We start from the raw sequence: 25,188 nt of genomic DNA, 5'->3' as shown, positions 1-25,188 counted from the left end.
CTGTGTGGCTGGAGGGTCCCGAGGCTGAAGACGAGGCATTCTTCCTCCAGGCGTTGGGTGACTAGAATTTGGTGGTGGTGAAGGCCCAAGACTTGCGTATCCTTGGCAAGTGGGAGGGGGAGTTGAAGTGGTCAGCCACACGGTGGAGGGGTTGTTTAGTGTGTGTGTCCCAGAGGTGTTCTCTGAAACGTTCCGTAAGTTGGCATCCTGTCTCCCCAGTGTAGAGGAGACCACATCGTGAGCAATGGACACAATACATGATATATGTGGAGGTGCAGGCAAATCTCTGTTGGATGCGGAAGGATCCTTTGGGCCTTGGAGATGAGGGGGAAGGTGTGGGCGCATGTTTTGCACCTCCTGCAGTGGGAAGGGAAGGTGCGGGGAGTGGAGGGTGGGTTGTGGGCTTGGGAGGGGGGTGGGGGGGGTGGAGACGTGGACCTAACAAGGGAGTTGTGAAGGGAATGGTCTCTGCAGAATGCAGATAGGGGTGGGGAGGGAAATATATCTCTGGTAGTTTGACTCTGTCTCCAGCATCTTCAATATTCACTTTCTCCTCCTTAATAACACATCTGTCAACTTCCTAATGCTTTTGTCAAGTTTAGTTTTACTTTTGTCTAGTCTCAGGGAAACCTTATGCTCAGTTTTCTTACTGGCACACCAAGAACTGCTGTAGACTATATTATTGAATTTTGTTTCATGAAATATTTACTATGCTGCTGCACAGTAAGGTTCCAGCATAGCTTTGAAACCAAGATTTCAAAAAATTGTTTTGAAGTATGTTTCTTAAATAATGTGATTGACAATCATGAAAGAAATCACAGCTTTCAATAGTTTGCCTGTCCAAACATACAGAATTGGCAGAATGTAAAATTGAGGAAGTACATTATATGAAAAATGAAATGTCTAATACTTTAATAAATAATTTAACAAAATAATTTGAAAAGCTGTAACGAGATATTCAAATGTTTGTAATGATTGTTTGTAAAATCCTATTTTTGATGACAAGAATACATCTAAGTCTATACATATTTTTAACAGATACACTTATCCCTGCTTTGTATTTGCAATCTTGACTTTTTATTTCAGATTTCCAGAAAATTCAGGACTCTTTTTAAAATTACCTTGCTTGAAGTTTGGAAACTATTGTTGAATATTATGTATTAAGAAATCTAAAGTTGTCTTATTCATCAAAACAAGGATTAAATTTCAAAATATATTACTTTGATGATGATCTTAAGTGAAAAGTATCATGTTAATGGTGATGGTCCAGTAATCAATTGCTCATCAGGGATTGATTATTCTCTGGGTTAGTGTACTAAAACAGTAACATATTATAATTTATCAATTATACTGATGTCTGTGGTGTATTTCACCTAGCAACCAAACAGACTAACAGTTTGGTAGAGTTGCAATGAAGTATACATGGAGCACATGGTGTCCTTAAAGGTGAACTCTCTATAAGGCAACGTACAACATAACTACACATTTACAGTAAAGCTATCAAAAATGAAAATCTCTCTCTGTTCATTCAGCATCTTCAGATGTTTACTGGTTGCTCATCATGGCCTTCCACACATTTCTACCAGTCTTTCCCTGATGTTGCAATGGTGCAGCAAGAAGATGCAGCTGCCAAGAACTACCTCAGCCAGAAAAAAAGTTCAAAACCATTCCACCAGTCTTATTAAGCAACACGCCATCAGAGTAATTAATTCTATTTCATAGAAAATTGACAATCACCAAAAAGCATTTCCTTTGTTCCAGCAATGCTGCTAGATAGCAAAGTTTCCATATTTCTCTCTTTTCCAGGATCTATATTGGAAATTGCAGGGGAAGGTGGATTTTAACCCTTGGTGCAAGATGAGAATGTGGCAGACTGGTGGCTTTGTTTTTACACCTGCCAACTTCATAAGCAGGCAGTTATCTGAGTTAGTGCGTCATAAATATGCAAGCATCTGGTTCTTATGCAGATTTAGACCTACAGTGCCATGTTAAAGCAAAATCAGAGCTATTCCACCGAGTATCCAAACTTGTTAAAATCTATCAGGCTTACTGTCCCAGAGTTACTAATGCAGTATTGAAAGGCTCATTTACCCTGAAACATATAGTAAGGTTACCACTTCCTAATTCTGTAGTCTCTTCAAGTCCTCTGAGATATTTGCACTCATCTACTTCAGACCTCTTGAACATCTCCAATTTTAATCAGCCCACCACTGGTGGCACAGCTTTCAGCTCTTCGAGCCCTTGACTCTGAGATTCTTCTCCTAAATCTTTCTGCCTCTGTTTCCTGCTTTAAGATGGTCCTTAAAATCTGCTTTATTTTGACCAAACATTGCAATGTCTATCCTAATATTGCTTTATGTGACTCAATGTCAAATGTAGCTTTATAACACTCCAACAAAATGCCTCATATTTACATAAATATGTGTTTATGTAATTGAAGCTTAGGACTACAATGTCACTTGATAAAATGTATTGATAAAACGTTTTAGATTCTAAATAGCTTAGTTAACACTTCTTGCTTTACTTGCCTCCAGGAGGCTTTATTTGGTTATCAATAGGGTGGTGGATGAATACCTGGAAGATGAGTCTCAGCAACCAACAAACAGCAGCAGCTGTGCCTATTATGAAACAACAGGTGACAAGAGCTGTTTGCAGGAAGTCATAACTCAAACATAGTGCATGTGGAGTTCTGTGAGTCAAAGTGTATCTGGAGTCTGTCTCTCTACAGGCAGGTTATTTTAGGTGTTGGCAGGATTCTGAATCAGGGGCCTATGATCTTCCAGTTCTATTCAATGGGTAGGTAAAAACAATGACTGCAGATGCTGGAAACCAGATTCTGGATTAGTGGTGCTGGAAGAGCACAGCAGTTCAGGCAGCATCCAAGGAGCTTTGAAATCGACGTTTTGGGCAAAAGCCCTTCATCAGGAATAAAGCTGATCTCGAAGGAGAGCTGTTGCTGGTGTTTTTGAATCTGTAGTCTGTACTGTTTGTCCTGTTCGGGTCCGAACTCCACAGCATTGCTTATTTACTACTGTGTTTTGTTCAATCTGCTACAGTAACCTTCCATTCTGACTTCAAAACTCATTGTATAGTTTATTATGAAAATGATTCATGCCCTACTCAGTACCCCACCTTCCCTGTTGACCTCAACAGCTAGCATGAGGGATGTATAGCAGTGACTAGCTTGCCTCATTACAGAAGTGCCTTTGGCTGCTCACATACTGCTATTGGGAGACCAGAAAACCGACCTGCTACAGTTATGAATGGAACCAGTAGCCACTCCATTAATGTTCATGTAAACTCAGATTACAGAAAAAGGATCATGCAAATTTCTGCAAGCTACTTGTACAGATATCAGAATGACTTCATGCTACATTTTCCTACTACAGAGATATTTTATGTTGGTTTAACAGTCTATCAATTCTCCTAATGTTGTAATCCTTCCAAAACACAGCAGGTTGGCTGCTGATTCTTACTGCAAAGGCTGCATTAGCCACCTTTGGTAGTCACACCACTGAACTGACAGGTTTAAGCAATGTCATTGGACCATCAGCATGATTATTCAGCACACCACAGGTCTGCTTAAGCAAACATTCAGGTGTCTGCATTGTCTTCACGCAAGAGGTTGGCTCATCCAGCACAACACCTTATTTTTGTATTTCAGGTCAGTCAGAGTTGCAGCGGGAATACAGCAGAGTGAACCTGGGAGTAGACAAGGGCAGGAACTTCAGGATAAAAGTCTGAGGAGCAGGTTAGTCAGAGCAGCAGAGTGAACAGGGCGAATTCTACAGATAGTGCTCCGGACGTGATGATAAGACTCAAAAAGTGACATAGGATTGACTGCTCAGGAACCAGATCTACAGACTCAGTTAGTCATACTTAGAGAGAGATAGCATGTAAAGTTAGAGTGATAGATAGAGTGCAATGTTTTGTGATTTGGAATTTGTTCACCAGAGAGCTGGTGTGAGAAATCTGATTTTTGGTAAGTAGTGGGTAAGATTGTCTAAAACCGGTTTTTAGTTTATCATTTATAATTGGTACGGTTCACAACTGCAGGAGAATTTGGCCCCAATGCTACTCCTGCAATATGTGGGAAATCTGGGACACCTCCAGTGTCCATGGTGACTTTATATGCAGGAAGTGTATTTAGCTGCAGCTCATGATTTGATACTTGGAGTGGTTGGAGCTGCAGATAGATTCACTATGGAGCATCCGTGATGCTGAGTACATTGTGATTAGCACATTTACTGAGCTGATCACACCACCAGTAAGAGCTACACAGACAGCGAAGAGCTGGACGACCACCAGGAAGATGAATGCATGTGGGCAGGCATTGCAGGAGTCCCCGATGGCCATTCCTTTCTCAAACAGAATACTTTTGATGGGTTATAGCCTCTTAGGCAAAAGCAATAGCAGCAGGCAGGTCAGTGGCATTGTATACAGCAGGGAGGGTGGAAGCATAGGCAAATGGTAGTGATAGGGAACTCTATAGTCAGGGCACACATAAGCATTTCTGTGGCTGAGAGTGAGACTCCAAGATGGTGTGTTACCTCCCTGATACCAGGATCAAGGTTGCCTGTGAGTGAGCACAGGATATTCTGAAGGGGGAGGGGGAGCAGCCAAAGATAGTGGTCTATATTGTTACTAATGACATAGGTGGAAAGATAGATGAGATTCTGCAAAGGGAATTTAGGGTGTTAGGTAGGAAACTGAAAACAGGACCTCTGGGGTTATAATTTCAGGATTACTCCCTGTGCCACATGCTAGTGAGGCCAGAAATAGGGATAAAACATAGTTGAATGTGTGACTAAAGTGCTGGGATAGGAGAAATGTCTTCAGCTATCTCGATGATTGGAATCTCTTCAAGGGCAGGTGAGATCTCTAGAAGGAGCATGGGTTGCACCTAAACTGGAGGGGTACCAGTATCCTTGCAGGAGGTTTGTTAATGCCATTTGGGAAGGTTTATCTAGTGTGGTGAAGGTGTGGGAACTGGTCAAATATATAGGCATGTGGAGTGATTGAGAAGGTTGAAGTCAAGAAAGTCTAATTGGAAGAATGGGGAGGGCCAGCTTGATGAACACTGTGAGTCTGGCAGTCTGAAGTGTATTTATTTTAATACAAGAAGCATAACGAATAAGCCAGATGAGTTTAGTGCCTGAATTAGTACATGGGACTATGGTGTTGTAGACTTTACAGAAAATTGGTTGAGAAAAGGGCAGGACTGACAGCTCAACATTCCATGGTTTTGATGTTTCAAGCAAGATAGAGAGGGATGTAAAAGGGTGGGGAAGTTGCATTCCTGATTCAGGAGCAGGTGACAGTTGTATTAGGAGAGGACATCTTGGAGGGTTTATCCAGCATGGCAATATGGATGGAATGTAAGAATAAAAAAGGAGCAATTACTATGATTAGGTTGTATCTTTTAGGCCTCCCAATAGCCAGCAGAAGACAGAGGAACAAATACATAAGCAAATCACGGAAAGATGGAAAAACAACAGGTTTGTTGTAGTGGGTGATTTTATTTTCCCAATATTGACTAGGACTCCCTTGCTCAAGAGCTTAGATGGAGCAGAATTTTTTAGATGCATCCAGGAAGTTTCTTGAAACAATATGCAGATAGTCCAATGAGGGAAGGGGTCATATTAGACCTTGTATTGGGAATGAGCCTGGCCAGGGAATTGAAGTTGAGTGGGAGAGCATTTTGGGAACAGTGATCATAATTCTGGAAGTTTTAAGACAGTTATGCATAAGGATAAGACTGGTCTTTTGCTGAAAGTGCTAAACTGGGGGAAGGCTAATTAAAACAATATTAGGCAAGAACTGGAGAAATTAGATTGGGGTGGCTGTTTAAGGGTAAATCCATATCTAACATGTGAGAATCTTTTAAAGGCTAGTTGATCAGAGTTCAGGGCTAGCATGCGTCTGTGAGGATGAAAGATATGGATGGCAAGATTTGGGAACACTGGATGACAAGAGATGTTGAAAGTTTAGTCAAAAAGAAAATGGAAGAATATGTAATGTTTAAGAAACTGAAATCAAACATGACTCTTGAGGAAGTTGAAAGGAACTTGAGCAATAAATTAGGTGGGCTAGAAGGAGCCATGACATGTCCATGCCAAATAAGATTAAGGAAGATCCCTAAGCATTTTGTAATATATTAGGAGCAAGAAGATAGCTAGGGAAAAGATAGATCCACTGAAGGACAAAGGAGAGGATTTATGGGTGGAGTCAGAAGAAGTGAGTGAGGACCTTAGTAAGTACTTTGTATTGGTATTCACCAAGGAGAAGATGATGGTAAGTTTAGAGAGGAGTATGTTGATGCCTTGGGACATGTTGATATTAAGAATGTGGTGGTGTTGGCTGTCTTCAAAAACATTAAGGCAGATATGTCCCCAGGGCCCAATGGGATCTAACCCAGGATACTGAGGAAAGGGAGGACATTTGCTGGTGCCTTGTCAAAGATCTTTGTATCCCCTTTAGCCACAGCTGAGGCCCCAGAAAACTGAAGAATAGACAATGTCATTCCTTTGTTTAAGAAGGGCAATATGGATAATCCAGGAAATTATCTGCGAGTATGTCTTACAGCAGTGGTAGGGAAATTATTGTAGAATATTTTTAGGAGCTGGAATTACTCATGTTTGGAGAAGAATAGACTTATTAAAGATAATTAGTGTGGCTTTATGCTGGGCCAGGTCTTGTCTCACAAGCTTGACTTAGTTTTTGAGGAAGTGACAAGGATGGTTGATTAAGGTAAGGCAATGGATGTTATCGACGTGGATTTTAGTAAGGTATTTGACAAGGTCCCTCATGGTAGACTGGCCCAGACAAGCAAATCATAGGGAATCCATGGTGAGTTGGCAAGTTGGATACAAACTTGGCTTGGCCATAGAAGACAAAGGGTAGTTCTGGAGGGTAGCCTTCTGACTGAGGTCTGTGACCAGTGGTGTTCTGCAAGCATCAGTACAGGGACACCTTTTTTTCATATTAGTGGAGTTATGGACATCGAGGAAGGTTGTCAGAGGATATAACAGGATGTAGATCAGATAGAAAGTTGGTGGAGAAATTGCTGATGGAGTTTAAGATCTGGATAAGTTTGAGATTGTGTATTTTGGGAGGTCAAAAGCAAGAGGAAAGTATACAGTAAATGGCAGGACCCCGAGGAGCATTGATATACCAAGGAATCTTAGGGTGCAAGTCTATAGCCCCTGAAAGTGGCAAAACAAGAGGATAAGGTGGTAAATAAAGCTGATGGCATGCTTGCTTTCATCAGTTGGGGCACTGAGTATGATGGTTGTCAAATAATGTTGCAGCTGTATACAACTTTAGTTAGGCCACATTTGGAGTATTGTGTGCAGTTCTGGCCATCATACCACAGGAAGGACGTGGAGGCTATAGAGAGGGTGCAAAGGAGGTTGACCAGGATCCTGCCTGGACTGGAGTGTATCAGCTCCATGGACAGGTTGAACAAATTTGGATTGTTTTCGCTAGAGCGTCAGAGGCTGAGGGGCAATCTGATAGAAATATATAAAATTATGAGGCGTGGATAGTCAGTCTTTTTTTTCCCCAGAGTGAAGATATCAAATACTAGGGGGGTATAGATTTATAGTGAGAGGAGATAGGTTTAAAGGAGATGTGCAAGGCAAGAGTTTTCCACAGAGGGTAATAGGTGCGTGGAATGCGCTGACAAGGTCCCCCTTGTCCTTACTTTCCACCGCACCAGTCTCTGCATCCAACATATCATCCTCAAACACTTCCGCCAACTCCAATTAGACCCCACCACCCAGAACATCTTCCACTCCCCACCCCTCTCCGCCTTCCACAAGGACAGTTTCCTTCATCACTCCTTGGTTCATGCCACTCTCCCCAACAATCTCCCCAATACCCCTGGTACCGTTCCTTGTAACCATAAAAGATGCAGAACCTGATGGCACACCACCTCCCTCATCTCCATCCAGGGCCTCAATAATCTTCCAGGTGAGACAGAGGTTCACCTGCATCTCCTCCAACCGAGTTCACTGTATCAGGTGCTCTCGATTTTGCCTTCTCTACACTAGGGAGACCAAACATAAACTAAGGGAACATTTCACCAAGCATCTCAGCCAAGCCTGTAAGGACCAGCCTGACCTCCAGGTCATCGCCCATTTCAATTCACCTTCTTTCTCCATCGCTGACATGTCTGTCCTTGGCTCTATCCATTGCCACAGTAAATCAGAGCGCAAATTGGAGGAATAGCACCTCATCTTCCACCTGGGCAGCCTATAACCCAGAGGACCCAACACTGACTTCTCCAATTTCAAATAATCTCCCTTCCCCATCCCCGACTTCCTTTCCAGTTTAGAATGGCATCATGGTCGGAACAGATATGGTGGGCTGAAGGGAATGTTCCTGTGCTGCGCTTGTTCTATGTTTAAGACCAGAGAGAAGGTGAGAGCAGAAGAAAAAGGAATCCTTTGGCAAGATCTTATCATAAGGTACTGAGTGTTTGCCTAATTGTCAGTATTTCTGGTACACTGAAAGGTCTCACAAAGGCTTCTGTGCTCACAGTCCTTGTCACATCTTTCACTCCTTCTTTAACCATTAAGGAAGCATTAAGGAACAGTGACACCATTGAAAATCAATGCCATATTGACAAAGCAGACTCACAAGTTGCTATAAAAACAAGCTGGAGATCAAAGTACTGAATGTAATAAAGGTGATGAATATAATTCACATCACAATAATTCTCATATTCATTTCACACCCTAATATTATCCTGTGTTTTTTTTGACACCTTTCCCATCTTTAGCCCTTTCTGTCAGGGTGGGATTGTGGTTGGCAGGCAGGGAGTGAATGAGGCTTATTAAAAGACTTATTATTCAGAACTACCTGGACTCTACTGACAGCATCTAGCTTTTAGCCTCTGGTGGAAGGTGATGGGGAGGGATAGGTGGGGCAGATGGGAGTGTTATTTTAGTAATTTGGCGGGATGGTCCCAGGTGCAGACTGTAGGACTAGCACTCACACGGGTATCCTGGTCATTTCTGCCTGCCTGCAGCCAAAAGCTGTTCTGTAGATGGATCCTTCCCTTCCCCCAGCTTGCTTACTGTAGCATCTGCAGTACCCACTTAGAGTCATAGAGTCATAGAGATGTACAGCATGGAAACAGATCCTTCGGTCCAACTCATCCATGCCGAGCAAATATCCGAACCCAATCTAGTACAGCACCTGGCCTATATCCCTCCAAACCCTTCTTATTCATATACCCATCCAAATGCCTCTTAAATGTTGCAATTGTACCAGCCTCCACCACTTCATCTGGCAGCTCATTCCATACCGTACCACCCTCTGTGTGAAACAGTTGCCCCTTAGGTCTCTTTTATACAATTCCCCTCTCACCCTAAACCTATGCCCTCTAGTTCTGGACTCCCCAACCCCAGGGAAAAGACTTTGCCTATTTATCCTATCCATGCCCCTCAGCCTCCTATGTTCCAGGGAAAACAGCCCCAACCCTATAGCTCAAATCCTCCAACCCTGGCAACATCCTTGTAAATCTTTTCTGAACTTTTTCAAGTTTCACAACATCTTTCCGATAGGAAGGAGACCAGAAATGCATGCAATATTCCAACAGTGGCCTAACCAATGTCCTGTACAGTCAAAACATGACCTCCCAACTCCTGTACTCAATACTCTGACCAATAAAAGAAAGCATACCAAACACCCTCTTCACTATCCTATCTACCTGCAACTCCACTTTCAAGGAGCTATGTGCCTGCACTCCAAGGTCTCTTTGTTCAGAAACACTCCCTAGGACCTTAACATTAAGTGTTTAAGTCCTGCTAAGATTTGCTTTCCCAAAATGGAGGACCTCACATTTATCTGAATTAAACTCCATCTGCTACTTCTCAGCCCATTGGCCCATCTGGTCCAGATCCTGTTGTAATCTGAGGTAACCTTCTTTGCTGTCCACTACACCTCCAATTTTGGTGTCATCTGCAAACTTACTAACTGTACCTCTTATGCTCGCATCCAAATCATTTATGTAAATGACAAAAGTAGAGGACCCAGCACCGATCCTTGTGGCACTCCACTGGTCACAGGCCTCCAGTCTGAAAAACAACTCTTCACCACTACCCTCTGTCTTCTATCTTTGAGCCAGTTCTGTATCCAAATGGCTAGCTCTCCCTGCATTCCATGAGATCTAACCTTTCTAATCAGTCTCTCATGGGAACCTTGTCGAACGCCTTACTGAAGTCCATATAGATCACATCAACCGTTTTGCCCTCATCAATCCTCTTTGTTACTTCTTCAAAAAACTCAATCAGGTTTGTGAGACATGATTTCCCACCCACAAAGCAATGTTGACTATCCCTAATCATCCTTTGCCTTTCCAAACACATGTACATCCTGTCCCTCAGGATTCCCTCCAACAAGGGCGGTACGGTGGCTTAGTGGTTAGCACTGCTGCCTCACAGCACCAGGGTCCCAGGTTGAATTCTGGCCTCGGGCGACTGTCTGTGTGGAGTTTGCACATTCTCCGTGTGTCTGCGTGAGTTTCCTCTGGGTACTCCGGTTTCCTCCCACAGTCCAAAGATGTGCAGGCCAGGTGAATTGGCCATGCTAAATTGCCCGTAGTGATAGGTGCATTAGTCAGAGGGAAATGGGACTGGGTGGGTTACTCTTCAGAGGGTCGGTGTGGACTTGTTGGGTCGAAGGGCCTGATTCCACACTGTAGGGAATCTAATTGGCATGGTGGCACAGTGATTAGCACTGCTGCCTCACAGCGCCAGAGACCTGGGTTCAATTCCCATCTCAGGCAACTGTCTGTGTGGAGTTTGCACATTCTCCCTGTGTCTGCGTGTGTTTCCTCGGGGTGCTCTAGTTTCCTCCTACAGTCCAAAGATGTTCAGGTTAGGTGAATTGGCCATGCTAAATTGCCGGTAGTGTTAGGTGAAGGGGTAAATGTAGGGGAATGGGTTGCTCTTCGGAGGGTCGGTGTGGACTTGTTGGGCCGAAGGACATGTTTTCACATTGTAAGTAATCTAATCTAATCAACTTGCCCACCACCGAGGTCAGACTCACCGATCTATAGTTCCCTGGCTTATCCTTACCACCCTTCTGCCTAGTCAGCTGATGCTTTCTGGGTTTAGCAGCGTATGAGGGCTTGATGGTAAGCTGCTGTACTTCTGCTCCTGTTGGGCCCATATGAATCACCAGACCATGATAGGTATTGTTCTGAGTTAATGAAAGGGAAGATATGTTAACACATGCTGAGAGAGAACAGCACAGATTTACCCTATACCACACCATCCTGGAATGAAACTTATCTTCAGTCGTTGAAACCTTGCTTCGTGATGTGCATTTCTACTTTAAATCTGCCTCAGGAGGCCCACTACAAATTATGTATAAAAGGACAGAGGCCAGTTTGTTTCTTGATGCAATTATGTGTGTATTTGCAGCTATTCTAAAACTGCCGAGATCCCATACCATCAACCTCTCCACTAGCTGCCCAAATCACACACAAGTTAAAATCAGGACTCAAACAACAGATCGACTGTTCATACTTTCTACATGGTGTGGAAAAGAAATATCTTAAAATGGAAGAACATCATTTAATCATTGTAAGAAGATACATTAATGTGGAAATGGTTGCTGCTAAAACACTCTGAAGATTACTGGTAAAATTTGTTCTTAATTACCTTGGGTTTTGTTCTGAAATCTACCTGGGATGAGTTGTTTACGTTATTGGAGTATTGTCTTCACAAAGATCCTCTTCAGTGTACTTTCCTTGACTCATATACAGGGAATGAGAATTAGTGATCGAATTTCAAACTGAGATCAGTAAACTGGTGCCCAAATGTCTGAATCTCCACATTTACAAAGGATTTACATGCATTGGAGGCAATACAGCAAAAGTTCATGAAATTGGTTCCTGGGATGACAGTATTGTCCTATGGTGAGAGGCTGAGGAAATTGGGCTTATGATCTTTGGAGATCAGAAGAATGAGGGGTGATCTCATTTGGATATACAAGTCTCTGAAGTGGCTTGAGACGGTAGATGCTGAAAGATTGCTTCTGTTAGTGGGGGAGTTTAAAACATGGGGGCACTGTATTTGGGTAAGGAGTCCATCATTTAGGACTGAGAGGAAGAGAAATAACTTCAACCAAAGAGTTGTTAATTTTTGCAATTCTTTCCCTGTTTTTTTTCTTTGAAATATTCACCCGTTTGTCTTTTAAAAGTTATCTTGAAATCTGCTTGCCCCACTTTCAGGCAGGTCTTCTTGACCATAACTTACAAAAATATTTTCTTCATTTTGCCTTTTTTTTATTGCGATTCAGTTTTAATAAATATCATCCAGTTATTGAGCTTGTAATTTTTGAAAACAATTTATTTTTATTTACTCCACAAAACCTACACATTATTTTGAAGGGCCCATATTACATCTCCTCTTAGCATTCTCTGAAGCATAAACCTCCATCTTCTCCAGGTAACTGGAGTTCCTCATCCCTGGTAACATTCTAACTATTCTCTTCTACATGACCTTTAAGACTTTGATATCTTTTCTAAAGTGTGATGTCTTAAATTGCACATTCAGCTGAAGTTTGATCAGTGCTGTATGCAAGTTTTCCGTAGCTTCCTACTTTCTGGTATACTAAACGTCTTTGAAAAGCTGTGGAAATATCTGTCCCCTGAACTGGTTACCACATTTTATATCCTAAACTTTGAGTCCAGGTCAGTATAATTAAAAAAAACTTTTTAAAAAGAGATACATTGTGCAGAAAGTAAACCAAAAAGATCTTTAAAAGATGGCAAGTATGTTTCAATGAATGTTGATCTATAAAAGTGGAAAAACAATCGGTTGTCTTGTAAGGACCAGACATAGAAAGAATGTGATGCAATGTGAATTACATGTAACAATATTGAACATTATATCATAAATATATACCACATTTACACTTTGTCCCAATTAGTAAAGTTGATAATAACTAACACATTCCGTTTGTTTAAGTTATGCTTTTTGTTTTAAAAACTACTTGGATCCAGAGATATAAAAAAGAGAGTATTGTAGTTGGAGTTTAAAAGGTTTTAGAAAGTACTTAAGAAATGTATCATAAGTTAGAAAAGCAGAGGCATGAAATATAAAATGTAATGTACAATAATGGAGGGGAACTTGGTTGAGATAGTTTGGGTAAATTGGTGTTGCTTGGTTGACAGAAGAGTAAGAAATTGAGTTCCCAAGAGATCACAGTTATGTTTACTTTCATTGTCAGCACTTAAAGTTATAAATGATAGTTGTACAGCATCTTTTACAACCTAACAAAAGGCCAAAACACTTCATAGTCAATCAATTACTTTTGTAGTGTAGTTGTTTCTCTGTTTTGTAAGCATCCAGATCAGTGATTTACACACAGCAAGATACCACATGCTGGATTAGTGGTGCTGGAAGAGCACAGCAGTTCAGGCAGCATCCGAGGAGCAGTAAAATCAACGTTTCGGGCAAAAGTCCGTCACCAGGAATAAAGGCAGAGAGCCTGAAGCGTGGAGAGATAAGCTAGAGGAGGGTGGGGGTGGGGAGAAAGTAGCATAAAGTACAATAGGTGAGAAGGGGAGGGGATGAAGGTGATACATGCACCAATGAGATAAATGGATAAGCAAATTAAATGTTAATTTGTATAATTGCTGTTGATTAATAGGTTTGTTTTGATCAGAACACTGATCTTTTCTGGCAATCTGAAAAGGAAACCATGATTCAACTGTTTGGTGATAGCTCCAAATAAATGTCACTCTTTCAAAAGTGTACTAAAGTATTAAGTTGAACCAATGATTCTGAATTTTCCCAACTAATTAGTAATGACAATTTCCCAAAACTGTGATGGGGTCAATTTGGAGATTGCTCATCAGCTACTTGTATTGGAAAGGGAGGACTATTTATGCTAATAAAATTCTATCCTTTGTCCTGTCTCCAATAATCTAAATGGCATAGATGCTTCTACTATTGTCTTGTGATGGGAAAGAAGATATGCTATATTCCCCCTGACTTTTAGAAGTGGTGCAATGGTATCTATTTATTATTTACAGCACAGTACGGGCCCTTAGGCCCGTGATGTTGTGCTGACCCTTTTATCCTAATCTAAGATCAAACTAACCTACATATCCTTCATTTTACTATGATCCATGTGCCTAACCAAGAGTCGCTTAAATGTCCCTAATGTACCTGACTCTATTAACACTGCTGGCAACGCATTCCATGCACCCACCACATTCTGTGTAAAGAACCTACCTCTGATATCTTCCCAAAACCTTTCTCCAATCATCTTAAAATTATGCCCCTTTGTTTTAGCCATTTCTGCCCTGGGAAAAAGTCTCTGACTATTTGCTCTATCTATGCCTCTCATCATCCTGTTCACCTCTATCAAATCACCTCTCACTCTTCTTTGCTCCAATGAGAAAAGCCTTCTCTCTCTGAACCCTTCTTCATTAGACATGACTTCCAGTCCAGGCAGCATCCTGGTGAATCTCCTCTGCACTCTCTTTAAAGCTTCCACATCCTTCTGATAATGAGGCAACCAGAACTGAACACAATATTCCAAGTGTGGTCTAACCAGGGCTCTATAGAGCTGCAGCATAACCTCACACCTCTTAAACCCAATCCCAATGCTAATGAAAGCCAACACCACCATACACCTTCTTAACAACCCTATCAACTTAGGTAGCAACTTTAAGGCATTTATGGACATGGCATTCAAGATCCCTCTGTTCCTCCACACTGCCAATAATTCTGCCCTTAATCATGTATTCTGCATTCAAATTTGACCTTAGAAATGAATCACTTTACACTTTTCCAGATTGAACTCTATCTGCCACTTATCAGACAAGTTCTGCATCCTGTCAATGTTCCGTTGCAACCTCCAACAGCCCTTCACACAATTCACCACTCCACCAACCTTCATGTCATCAGCAAACTTACTAACCCACCCTTCCAATTCCTCATCCAAGTCATGTATAAGAATCACAAAGAGCAGAGGTCCCTGAACAGATCCCTGCGGAATTCCACTGGTCACTGAGCTCCAGGCTGAATACTTTCCATCTACGCTCTATCTTCTTTGGGCCTGCCGATTCTGTATCCAGACAGCCAAATACTTCCTTACTTTCTGGATGAGCCTACCATGGGGAACCTTATCAAACGCTTTGCTAAAATCCATATACACCACATCCACTGCTCTACCTTCATTGATGTGTTTTGACACATTCTCAAAGAATTCAATAAGGCTTGTGAGACATGACCTGCCCCTTTAAATACCATGCCAACTATCTTTAATCAAAGTATGGTTTTCCAAGTAATCACAAACCCTGTCTGTCAGAATCCTCTCCAAAATTTGCCTATCATAGACGTAAGACTGAATGGTCTGTAATTTCCAGGATTATCCCCATTCCCTTTCTTGAACAGGGAATAACATGTGCCACCCTCAAATCATCTGGCACTAATCCAGTGGACAAAAAGGATGCAAAGAACATCATCCAAAGGAGCAGCAACATCTTCCCTTGTTTCCTGTGGTAAATTGGGTGGGAAAATGCAGGGCTGGGGAGCCCATTGCTTACCTGACTCCCCCAATAAGATCAAAAGCAGAGATGGGTGAAGATGGCCTTCCTGCCACTTCATCGATCGAGTCTCTGAAGTGGCCAATTAAATGTTACTCTCTATTGGTATTCCACTACTGGTGGGGAGCAATGGTTCAGGGTGGGCTAAAAGCCACACTGAGGCCACAAGATCTACATTGACGGGTCTCCCTGCAGGATTGAGATGGGAATACACCCATGTAAATACCCTCTTTCCCTTATCCTCCAAACCAAATTCCACCAAACCTTTCTGAGTCCACCTGACAGATCAGCCAGTGATTCCACCTACTAACCTTGTCGTGGACCTACATGGATGCTGCTGCTCTGAGGTTTCTGAAATTCCACTTGTGGCCACTATGCCAAGAGGCAGCATGGATCTCAAAAGCTGCTAGTTTTTTGTTTTGCCGGCAGATCTTGAAGGTGAATTCTTTGCTTCAAGGACTGGGCATTGATCATAAGTAATAGTTTGCCTGTAAGGTATTTAAATGTCTCGGGGATTCAGGAAATGGCTGCATAGACAGTATTCAGCTTTCCAGTCACTGTCAATGAATTTGCTCATTGAGTAATTACATGAAAGTTATCCATACAATAGAAACAAAACTGGACAGACCGCCTGGCTGATTGAGACATCAGGTACTGCAGTGTTTCAAGAAGGCAGCTCACCACCACCTTACGAACAATTAGGGATGAGCAATAAATGCTGGTGCAACCAATGGCACCCACTTCCCATTAATAAATAAAACAAAAGCCTGAGATTATACAATTAGGATGGAGGGGACTATTTTTATTCTGGTTAATTGAGCTATTGGTGAATTTATTTTTATGGCTACTTCTTTTAAAGATGTTACTACTTAATCAACTTAAAGACAGTTTGCATGAAAGTAGAGCATCTGGAAAATATTGTTAAATTGGGAATAACTGTTGATCCTGGGCTTGGTCACTATGATTCAGCCAAAGAACAATACTGTTCCCTAATTTTGAACTTAAAGTGTCTCAGACAGTGCTTAGAAACAAAACTAACATGGAACAAATTACAAAATGGCACAGAACCAAATCTTCATTATGCCATAAAGTCAAAAGATGGGATGCTATTTGTAAGTATTCATCTAATTTCTAGTATTCACATATATTTCAAATTGATAAATGATTACCACCATTTTCAAAACCTTTAAATTAGATTTATGTTTACAACAATTGAATTCTGATTTTGCCCAACTGCAATTCTTTATCATTTACATGCTAACTTAATATTAAAAATAACAAACTTAAACTGATGGCCAAGATTTTTAGAACATTCTTTCTAATCACCTCAATAGAGCTAGATTTTAAAAGATATTCTTCCTGATGGAAGTTGAAATATTTAAATTAAACTGTGTTTCTTCACTGGAATTACAAATTAGCATATATTTTACCCCTTACATTGAAATTTAGCACAGTCGGTGACCCCCAAAAGAAATCAGTCTCAGTCTCTTGTTCTTTCTTTTTCTTTTGCTGTCTATGTCAAGTCTTAAGGATGCTACCATACTGGGAAATAGAAAAGTTGGACTGTTTATTAGGAGGTACTCTTCTGATGCTAGTACATTGAATGTGAAACATGACTTGTCAGCCTTCCACCTGTATTTAGCCAAGTAACTGGAGTTTTCCACTGAAGTAATTAATGACCCCTTTATTGACAGGTGAAAGAATGTTTCACAGCTGTGAAATGCCAGTTCACTCAAGTTTGGCTGTGTTCAAATATTAATTAAGGCTGGGATTTCAACTCTACCGTTGAGAAAACGAACATTCTATTGATAGAGGATACCCACCTGCACAATGTTCATTTCCCTCCAATATGAATAAAATTTACTCCAATAACACTTGTGCTTTTAACAAAGTATATCATCAGACAACAATACACTTTAAACAGAATTACTGGAATGGTCACAGCATATTGCTCCTTTTCAAACAGATTTGATTCAATTGAGCCTTCAAGTGAACATTCTCAAGAGGTGCATTCTCAACCGAAACCATTCGCTGTATGAAAGAAGTCTTTCTCATATCACTTTTGGACCGTGTGTGAATTGCTTTAAATTTGAGCCCTCTCATTCTTGATACTTTCACAAACGAAAACAGTGTCTCCCTGTCTATCGTGTCCAACACCTCACGCTCAGCTTTCTCTTCCCCAAGGAAAACACTCACAATCCTAAGTTCTCCTATCTATCATCATAGCTGAAGTTCCTCAATCCCTGGACCCATCGTTGTTAAATTTTATTGTACTTCCTCCGATTTATTGAAAGTACAGCACCAAAAAATTGTTGCAAGCTACCTTTTTTTTAAAACGACACACAAGGAGGGAAATGTGCTGGAGATTAAGATTTTAATTTTCCATTTCACTTGATGAATAGAAGATGACAGATTCTTATGTCCCACACACTTTTTCAGAAATGATAGAATTGGTATAAAAAATCTATCAAAATGGCAAATAAAACCAAAGTCAGACTGAGTTTGGACAGATTTTGTCATATAAAATGTGAACAAAATTATAAACTGTTTAATTTTGTGGATGACAAAATTACATAAATTACATTTTATCATAACTTACAACATTTTAGTATATCTGCATATACTTATTTATTTATATACGACAAACCGCATGACCAATATTGGCCATCGGGCCTTTTAAGTCATTGAGATAACTCTATGACTTAAATCCAGCAATCTTTCTATTACCATTATAAGATATATAGTTCGAATGGAATAAGGTGACCGAACTACATTGTGACCGAACTACATTGTGATTATAGATTATCTAAGTTGTTAGATTTGTGTATTTATTGGAACCTGGTTATGGAGAAATATAAGAGGACCATAGTGGTGGGAAACTACGTATGGAATAATGCTGGCAAGTTTGTAGATAAAAAACTGTATTTTGAGGGCTCCTTGGTGCAATTCTACCACCGCAATTTTCCTCGCAGTTGACTCACAAAAGCATTGATGGCTCACTCCACAAGGTGAGAAGCCAATTAGGCCCCACTTAGGAGCTGACACCAAAATTTTCCCACTGCTGGAGTAGCCCACCTTCACCCAAGTGCAAAGTCTGTCAGCTCATTTCAGGCAGATATCCAGCACTAAACCAGCTAATCACTGGACTCAGAAGCTTAATGTCTTAAAGACAGGGCCATAGTGATCAGTGGCTGCAAACATACCTATCACTTCTCCTGATGGGATTTTCCCTCCATCATAAAGGTACTACCAGCTTCAGCCCTCTTTAGTCGTGGACTTTTCTGGAAGCAACCAAGGCTGCCTCTGAGTTGAAACATCTTGGCACTGGCCTGCTTGCCTTAGCAGCACCACTCTCCCAATGGGGCCTGCTGGCCCAGGCTATCACAGTGCGACTAGGAGAAAGTGAGGTCTGCAGATGCTGGAGATCAGAGTTGAGAGTGTGTTGCTGGAATGGTGAAGGCTCTGGCCTGAAACATCGAATCTCCTGCATCACATTGCAACCCCTGCCTGTGTCTCCCACTTCCCAGGTTCACCTTCTGTCCTTAAGTTGACAGAGTTTCCAGAGACAGCTTCTTTGTTGGTTGTTGACCTGGTTTTGAAACCGACTTGGCGTCAAGACCCAATTGAGAAAATCTAGTCCTACAGTTGCAGGCAGACATTTGGGGCACTTAGGGCTGTTTCCTTTTGGGCAAAGAGGCTGTGAGGAGGTTTGCAAAATATTTCTCAGTTGAGGAAAACTATATTGTCTTGTTTGTGAGATGGTAACAAGGTAAACAATCATCACTGTTCGCCAAGAGATTCAGGTGAAAGTTTAGACAAAAATTTAGAAGGAGTTGGAACATGGAATCCCTCACACATGGACACAAAGTCATTTTCTCAGGTATGTTCTTGATTGTGACAACAAATGGAATAATACATTTTAGTAATCTGTCCCTGATGTGAGAGGATTTGAAAGTTAAGAGCACTGCATGGATGAATGACGAAACGTATATTTTAAAAGGAAATTCCTTAAAATGTTTTCTTTCCTGCAGCCAGGTCATAAAATACTTTGAATTTTGAATATAATGGGTGAAAGGTGGAAATACATCATTTTCAGCACAATGTATTACTTGACAGGAAGTATGTTAGTTCTCAAACTAATATGAAGTGAGGATACAATGGCAATAACCATATCCTGCCTTGGCCAAACAACAACCTACCAGTTCAGGATCTCAATTTAACCATCAACATGTTTAGACTTCCCTTGGTTGCCAGTTGTCAGGCAACAGAGGAAAATATTCTTGCCAAGGTCAGCTTGGAAAGTTTCACTTTGAAGCAAATCAGACATTTTTCCGAGGTCAGAAAGGTTGCAAGTTAAACTAAGAATAAAGTTTGAAAATCAAATGCATGCTAGAGTACTTTGATTATAATTCTCTATTTAGGAGTTGAATGCTTTGCATATGATAAAAAGTTGCATATTTTCAAGAATATCCATATAGCAATAGCATTGCCCTTTTGCAAGCTTTATGTGGTTTCTAATGATCAACCAAGCTAAATGATCCTGCAATATTCCATAGAAAACTATGGAAATGGGAATTTCAATTAATGAAACAGCGAATCTACATAATTATCATGATACAATGTATCTAAATTCTCACTTATTGTTTTCCTTTCACCTTCAGAACTTGTCAAAAATATTTCCTAATTTCAAAACACCTTGCCTCATATTTACCAGCCAATGACAAGAGATTCAGTCAATAAAAATCTGGATAAATTGTGCAAGGGGCTGACCCACCATATTCCCACTTTGACTGGCATGTACTTTCTCCCATCCAGTAGGAACGGCAAAAGGCTGCACTTCCTGGCCCCTCAAGAGGGAAGTGATGGGACGAGGGGATTTATGATAACCCTTTGCAATTTTCCTGCCATCCTGATCCCTTCAAACATTAGTGACTGCCAATGCTAGTAATGGGTAAAGGGTAGAAGGCTAATTGAGGAAAATGGAAACCCAGAAGTGGACCCTTTTCTGAATACACAGCAGGGTTGGCTTACATTGTGGACGTTTTTGTTCGGTTTATCTGGAGTTTGGAATAAAGATTTAAATTGAAGATGATCATGCTGGGTGAGGTAAGTAATTTGTCTGTCATTTGTTAAAGGGAGGTGATCTCAAAAGACGGTTTTGCTGAGGAGTTAACCTAATCTACTGGCTCCAATGTCATGCCAATAATGAAACACACCCATAGCAAATACTTTGTAAGAACTGTTCATTCCACTAGGTCGTGGAAAGGTCAAATAATGATGAAAATTTATGTCCAGACAGATTGTTGCTGGTTTTTTGAAGGTTTCTGGATGAGGTTAAGTGGAATTTTTTTACTTCGATAATTGTTAGCACATGGGTGACCAAAGGGAATAGTTGAGCCAGCGATCACTGTTACCAAAAAAATGAGATTAGATTTTGAAGAGGAACGATATGGAGAGACTTGATTAATCTGATTAATTTTCTATTATTTTTGCAGTGAGCTGACACACAAATGATGGGCCAAATAGCTTCTCCCATATAGCAGGCACCATTTTTTTCTATTTTTCTCGGTATGCATGATGAAAATCTATATAGGAGTGTACATACAACTGTGAAGCCAGTCATGGGTTGTGGGGAAGGCCTATTTTTCAGGGCATCATTCCCCAGAGTGTTTCTACCTACCAGAAGTACTAACTGAAGTTAGGAAGACTAAGTTCTATCCTTGGTGAGCTGTGGGTATTCTTTATGATTTTCTTGCATGTTGATCAAAACCCAGAGACATGAATAACTAGCAGAATCCCTACAAACAAATCTATACCATCTGTACATGATTGCTTGCAGGCTTAAAATTGCTTAAAGGTCTGGGCTGTAAAACAACAGGCAAAGAATGAGAAGTGAGGATGCAGATGCCTCATAACTATCACTTGTAGTTGGATGCACAATTCAATAGAGTGCAGCTTGCTAACTTAGAGTTAAACTTAATATTTGCAATTTGAAAAAAAAAACACATTTCTTCCCTGTGTGACGCCCTGTCAGGTGAATAAGTGGTGAACATCAAGCCATCCCCAGAATTTTAGGGATTGTGTCCATTGAGAGCTTCAGGCCAATCATTGGTGGTGCTCTCTGAATTGGCAACAGCTGCTAATGGGGTAGGATAGGGATTTTGGGGATGGGATCATGGAAGGAGGGTATCAGGACAGTTGGACATGAGGGCGGGGGTCAGAGGCAAAGGCCGTGGATTGCTTTCAGAGTCCACAGGTAACGCAATTAAATTCTGATGGATTCAAGGAAAGTGGATGTCAACTGGGTCATTAGTGAGTCGAATTAATATCATAACATGATCAAGCAAATTTGTCAGATTGGTCCATCCACCTCAGATTCAATTGGTGAGAAGTTTACCCAGTGCTGCCAGACCGACACAGGGCCTCTCCCATGATTAATTGGACCTGACTGCCATGTTTCATCGTATAACCTAAATGCTATTCTTTGTTGTTAAATCAATATCCCTCCTGGTGTTCTGAATAGTAGAGGCACTATAGTCAAAGCTATAGTCTGTTGGATTTCAGCACGACCTTATTGGCTCCTCAGCTATTATTAAAGTATAAATGATCTTGTTTGAAGTCTGGACAATCAGAGACCTTATTCATAACAAAACAGCAGTGATTAATTCATAGGGAATCAAGATGATCCTTTTAAAAAGGCTGTCTTTGCATTCAGCAGCCCCTGTAGTAACTTCTGATCTGTGCCCATTGTTTACAGATTCAGGGTGGGGTCAGGCCTGCTTCAAAGACCCCAACACTCCATCCACACCCAACATGGCTCAATTTTCTTGTCTAAGACAAGATCCCACTATTCAGTTGAGTTTCACCTGTGGTTAGCAAGCAAACTGTTTAATTTCCTGACTCCTGCTACTCGAGCCGGGAACGAAGATCCAAGCCAATGCCTCTTCAAGTACACGCTTGGAACATACAGACTAGTATAAGTAGCTCTGCTGACTGTAATCTGATGCATACTGAAAATACTGCATTCACACAACAAAGTTGGGTAGAACACACATAGGGGTTGTATCCCAAACAGAAAGGCAGATGTAGCAACTCTGATATTTTCCAGGTTTCAGGCAGAGAGTCTGAAATCCTTTCCTACAAGCATTTACAACATAGTCCCTTTCCCCAAAGACACAGACCACCTATCAAGACAATCAAATGGTCTATTAATAGTAACAAACTGCCAAGTCTTACTCACCATGAGCTGCATTTTAGCTTCGAAATGAGACTTATTATATTGCATGTTATCTTAAAGACCAGCTCTGCATGCTGAAATTAATTTGCAATCTGTATTAATCTCAGTATTCAGGAATTTAATTCCGTATGTTTTTCCCTGAATTAACTATTCCGAGTAACAAAAGAGACTGAATTAAGTTGCAAATTGGGATTGAAAGGCAGAAGAGAAAGATAAGTGAGGCTACAAAGAGGAATGATCTAAACACACAAAGGAAGTTAAACCAATAAGAAAGAAAAACAATAATACTTACGACTGGGTCCATGAATCTTTATTGGCTCGGAAGCAGTAATCAATGTGTGAGAGCATTGCTGGCATACACAATCTTTCCCACTGAAAGTAACACGGTCTCCAACTGGGAATGGTTTCCTAAAGGGGAATAACAAGGATTTTAAACAAAGTATATGCAACCATCTAACCATCACTCTTACATGTTCTTTAAAGTATAATTATTTACAATAGCATTCCAATTTAGCCACATCAATAGGCAGGCTGAAGAATGGCACCTGCTTTCTAACCATGAATATATGCTGTTGAATAATTGTCTCCTCTTGTATGCTTATGAGTTTAATTTATTGTATGATGTGTTCAATTAGCATATATACACATATCTAATCTTGTCATTAATAAAAACATTCAATATTGTAGCTACATTTACTTGACTATGGTTAAATGAGATTGTTGGTCTTGATTTTTGGAGGTCCAACATAGTGGTGTGTTCAATACAGAATGTTACTGAAGTGAAGTGTAAGATGTCTGCTTAGAGTGTAATGCCTCGTGGCTAAAGGTCACATAACTATGTCAGATCAAGCTAAACATTTGTGCGTGATTACATTTCAATCCAAATATCAGGCCATTTTGATATAGTTACCCAGGTTTCCAACTATATATACTACTATTCTCATGACTTAGCAGCTCATCTTCTCATGTGTCTCGACCTATGCATTTTACACCTCATGATTAAATTATGCTGGCCTCTTAATTGCATGTGCGCATGTTGTTTTCATTGACTATTCCTCTCAATGATGTTTATGTTTCATTGTTGTGATTGGGTTTCTGTGGACCTCTGGGTCTGATGGTTGATACATAATCTGTGTGGGTGGTGCATTCAGCTTTTTCTGATCAGCTGCTTGCAGTTGGGGAACCAGTTCTTCAGTTGTGTGCAGGTATCTTCAGTTGAAATGATATTTTTGATCATCCACTTCCATTGCATTTGACTGAGGTGACAAATATTCTATGCAAGTCCCAAATTGCTACTTTAGCAGGCTTTTGTTGAGAGCATTGAAAGTTTGTACCCTGACTGGCTTTCTAATACTCAACACTCTCAACGGTTTAGCAGTTTTGTCCATAAGCCCATAAGACCATAAGACATAGGAGTGGAAGTAAGGCCATTTGGCCCATCAGGTCCACTTCGCAATTCAACCATGGCTGATGGGCATTTCAAGTCTAAGTACTCACACTCTCCCATAGCCCTTAATTCCTTGCGAGATCAAGAATTTATCAATCTCTGCCTTGAAGACATTTAACGTCCCAACCTCCACTGCGCTCCGTGTCAATGAATTCCACAGGTCCACCACTCTCTGGCTGATGAAACATCTCCTCATTTCCATTCTAAATTGACCCCCTCTAATTCTAAGGTTGTGCCCACAGTTCCTAGTCTCCCCGCCTAATGGAAACAACTTCCCAGCGTCCACCTTTTCTAAGCCATGCATTATCTTGTAAGTTTCTATTAGACTTCCCCTCAACATTCTAAACTCTAATGAATACAATCCCAGGATCCTCAACCATTCATCGTATGTTAGGCCTATCATTCCAGGGATCATCCTTGTAAATCTCCACTGGACATGTCAAAATGAAAGTGGCTTCCTTCTGTTTCATCTTCATTTTTTTTCACTCTCACTTGTCATTATTTCTGGCTTCTGCTGCTTTTCTTCTATTTGAAAAGTAGTTGGTGTGCAGCATGATATTAGTCTTTGCATTGGTGTGATAGTGTAAACTTCAGAACTTTAATAGCTGTTCATGGATTGAAAAAAGCAACAATAGCTATGATTCGAATAAACTGTTGAGGGGCAAAGACAAATTGTTTTGCAGGAATTGCAAGTATTTGGCCAGTCTGGGAAAAGAAGGAGTCAAAGCTACATGAACAAAACTGTTTAACAACTGCTTGATAACTGGCTGCTTTATGCCACAAGAACAAATTATTGCCCTGCAGAAGAATTTAAGGACTTAATTGCAGGAAAGTTGTGTCTTCAAACTGACAGTCAATGTCAATTGTAACAAGGAACAGAGAAGCTACTTCTAATAAGAAAGCAAGCTGTGATTTAAGGTAGAATGT

General features: G+C 40.8%; 1 protein-coding gene across 4 annotated transcripts in view; it reads right to left on the bottom strand.

The window, feature by feature from the left end:
- ablim3 (actin binding LIM protein family, member 3) overlaps positions 1 to 25,188 on the bottom strand; it is a 351,872-nt gene that overhangs the window by 155,726 nt on the left and 170,958 nt on the right. For all 4 annotated transcript variants that reach the window (XM_043703814.2, XM_087995438.1, XM_087995439.1 and 1 more), the window contains exon 4: positions 23,107 to 23,222. In XM_043703814.2, the coding sequence (XP_043559749.1) occupies positions 23,107 to 23,222 (116 nt within the window). The remainder of the gene's footprint in view (positions 1 to 23,106; positions 23,223 to 25,188) is intronic.

This window comes from Chiloscyllium plagiosum, unplaced genomic scaffold, assembly GCF_037043375.1.
Source record: "Chiloscyllium plagiosum isolate Xiang-an unplaced genomic scaffold, Cpla_swu_hap1 HiC_scaffold_16, whole genome shotgun sequence".
Classification (NCBI taxonomy): domain Eukaryota; kingdom Metazoa; phylum Chordata; class Chondrichthyes; order Orectolobiformes; family Hemiscylliidae; genus Chiloscyllium; species Chiloscyllium plagiosum.
This window is presented reverse-complemented; position numbering and strand designations above follow the sequence as displayed.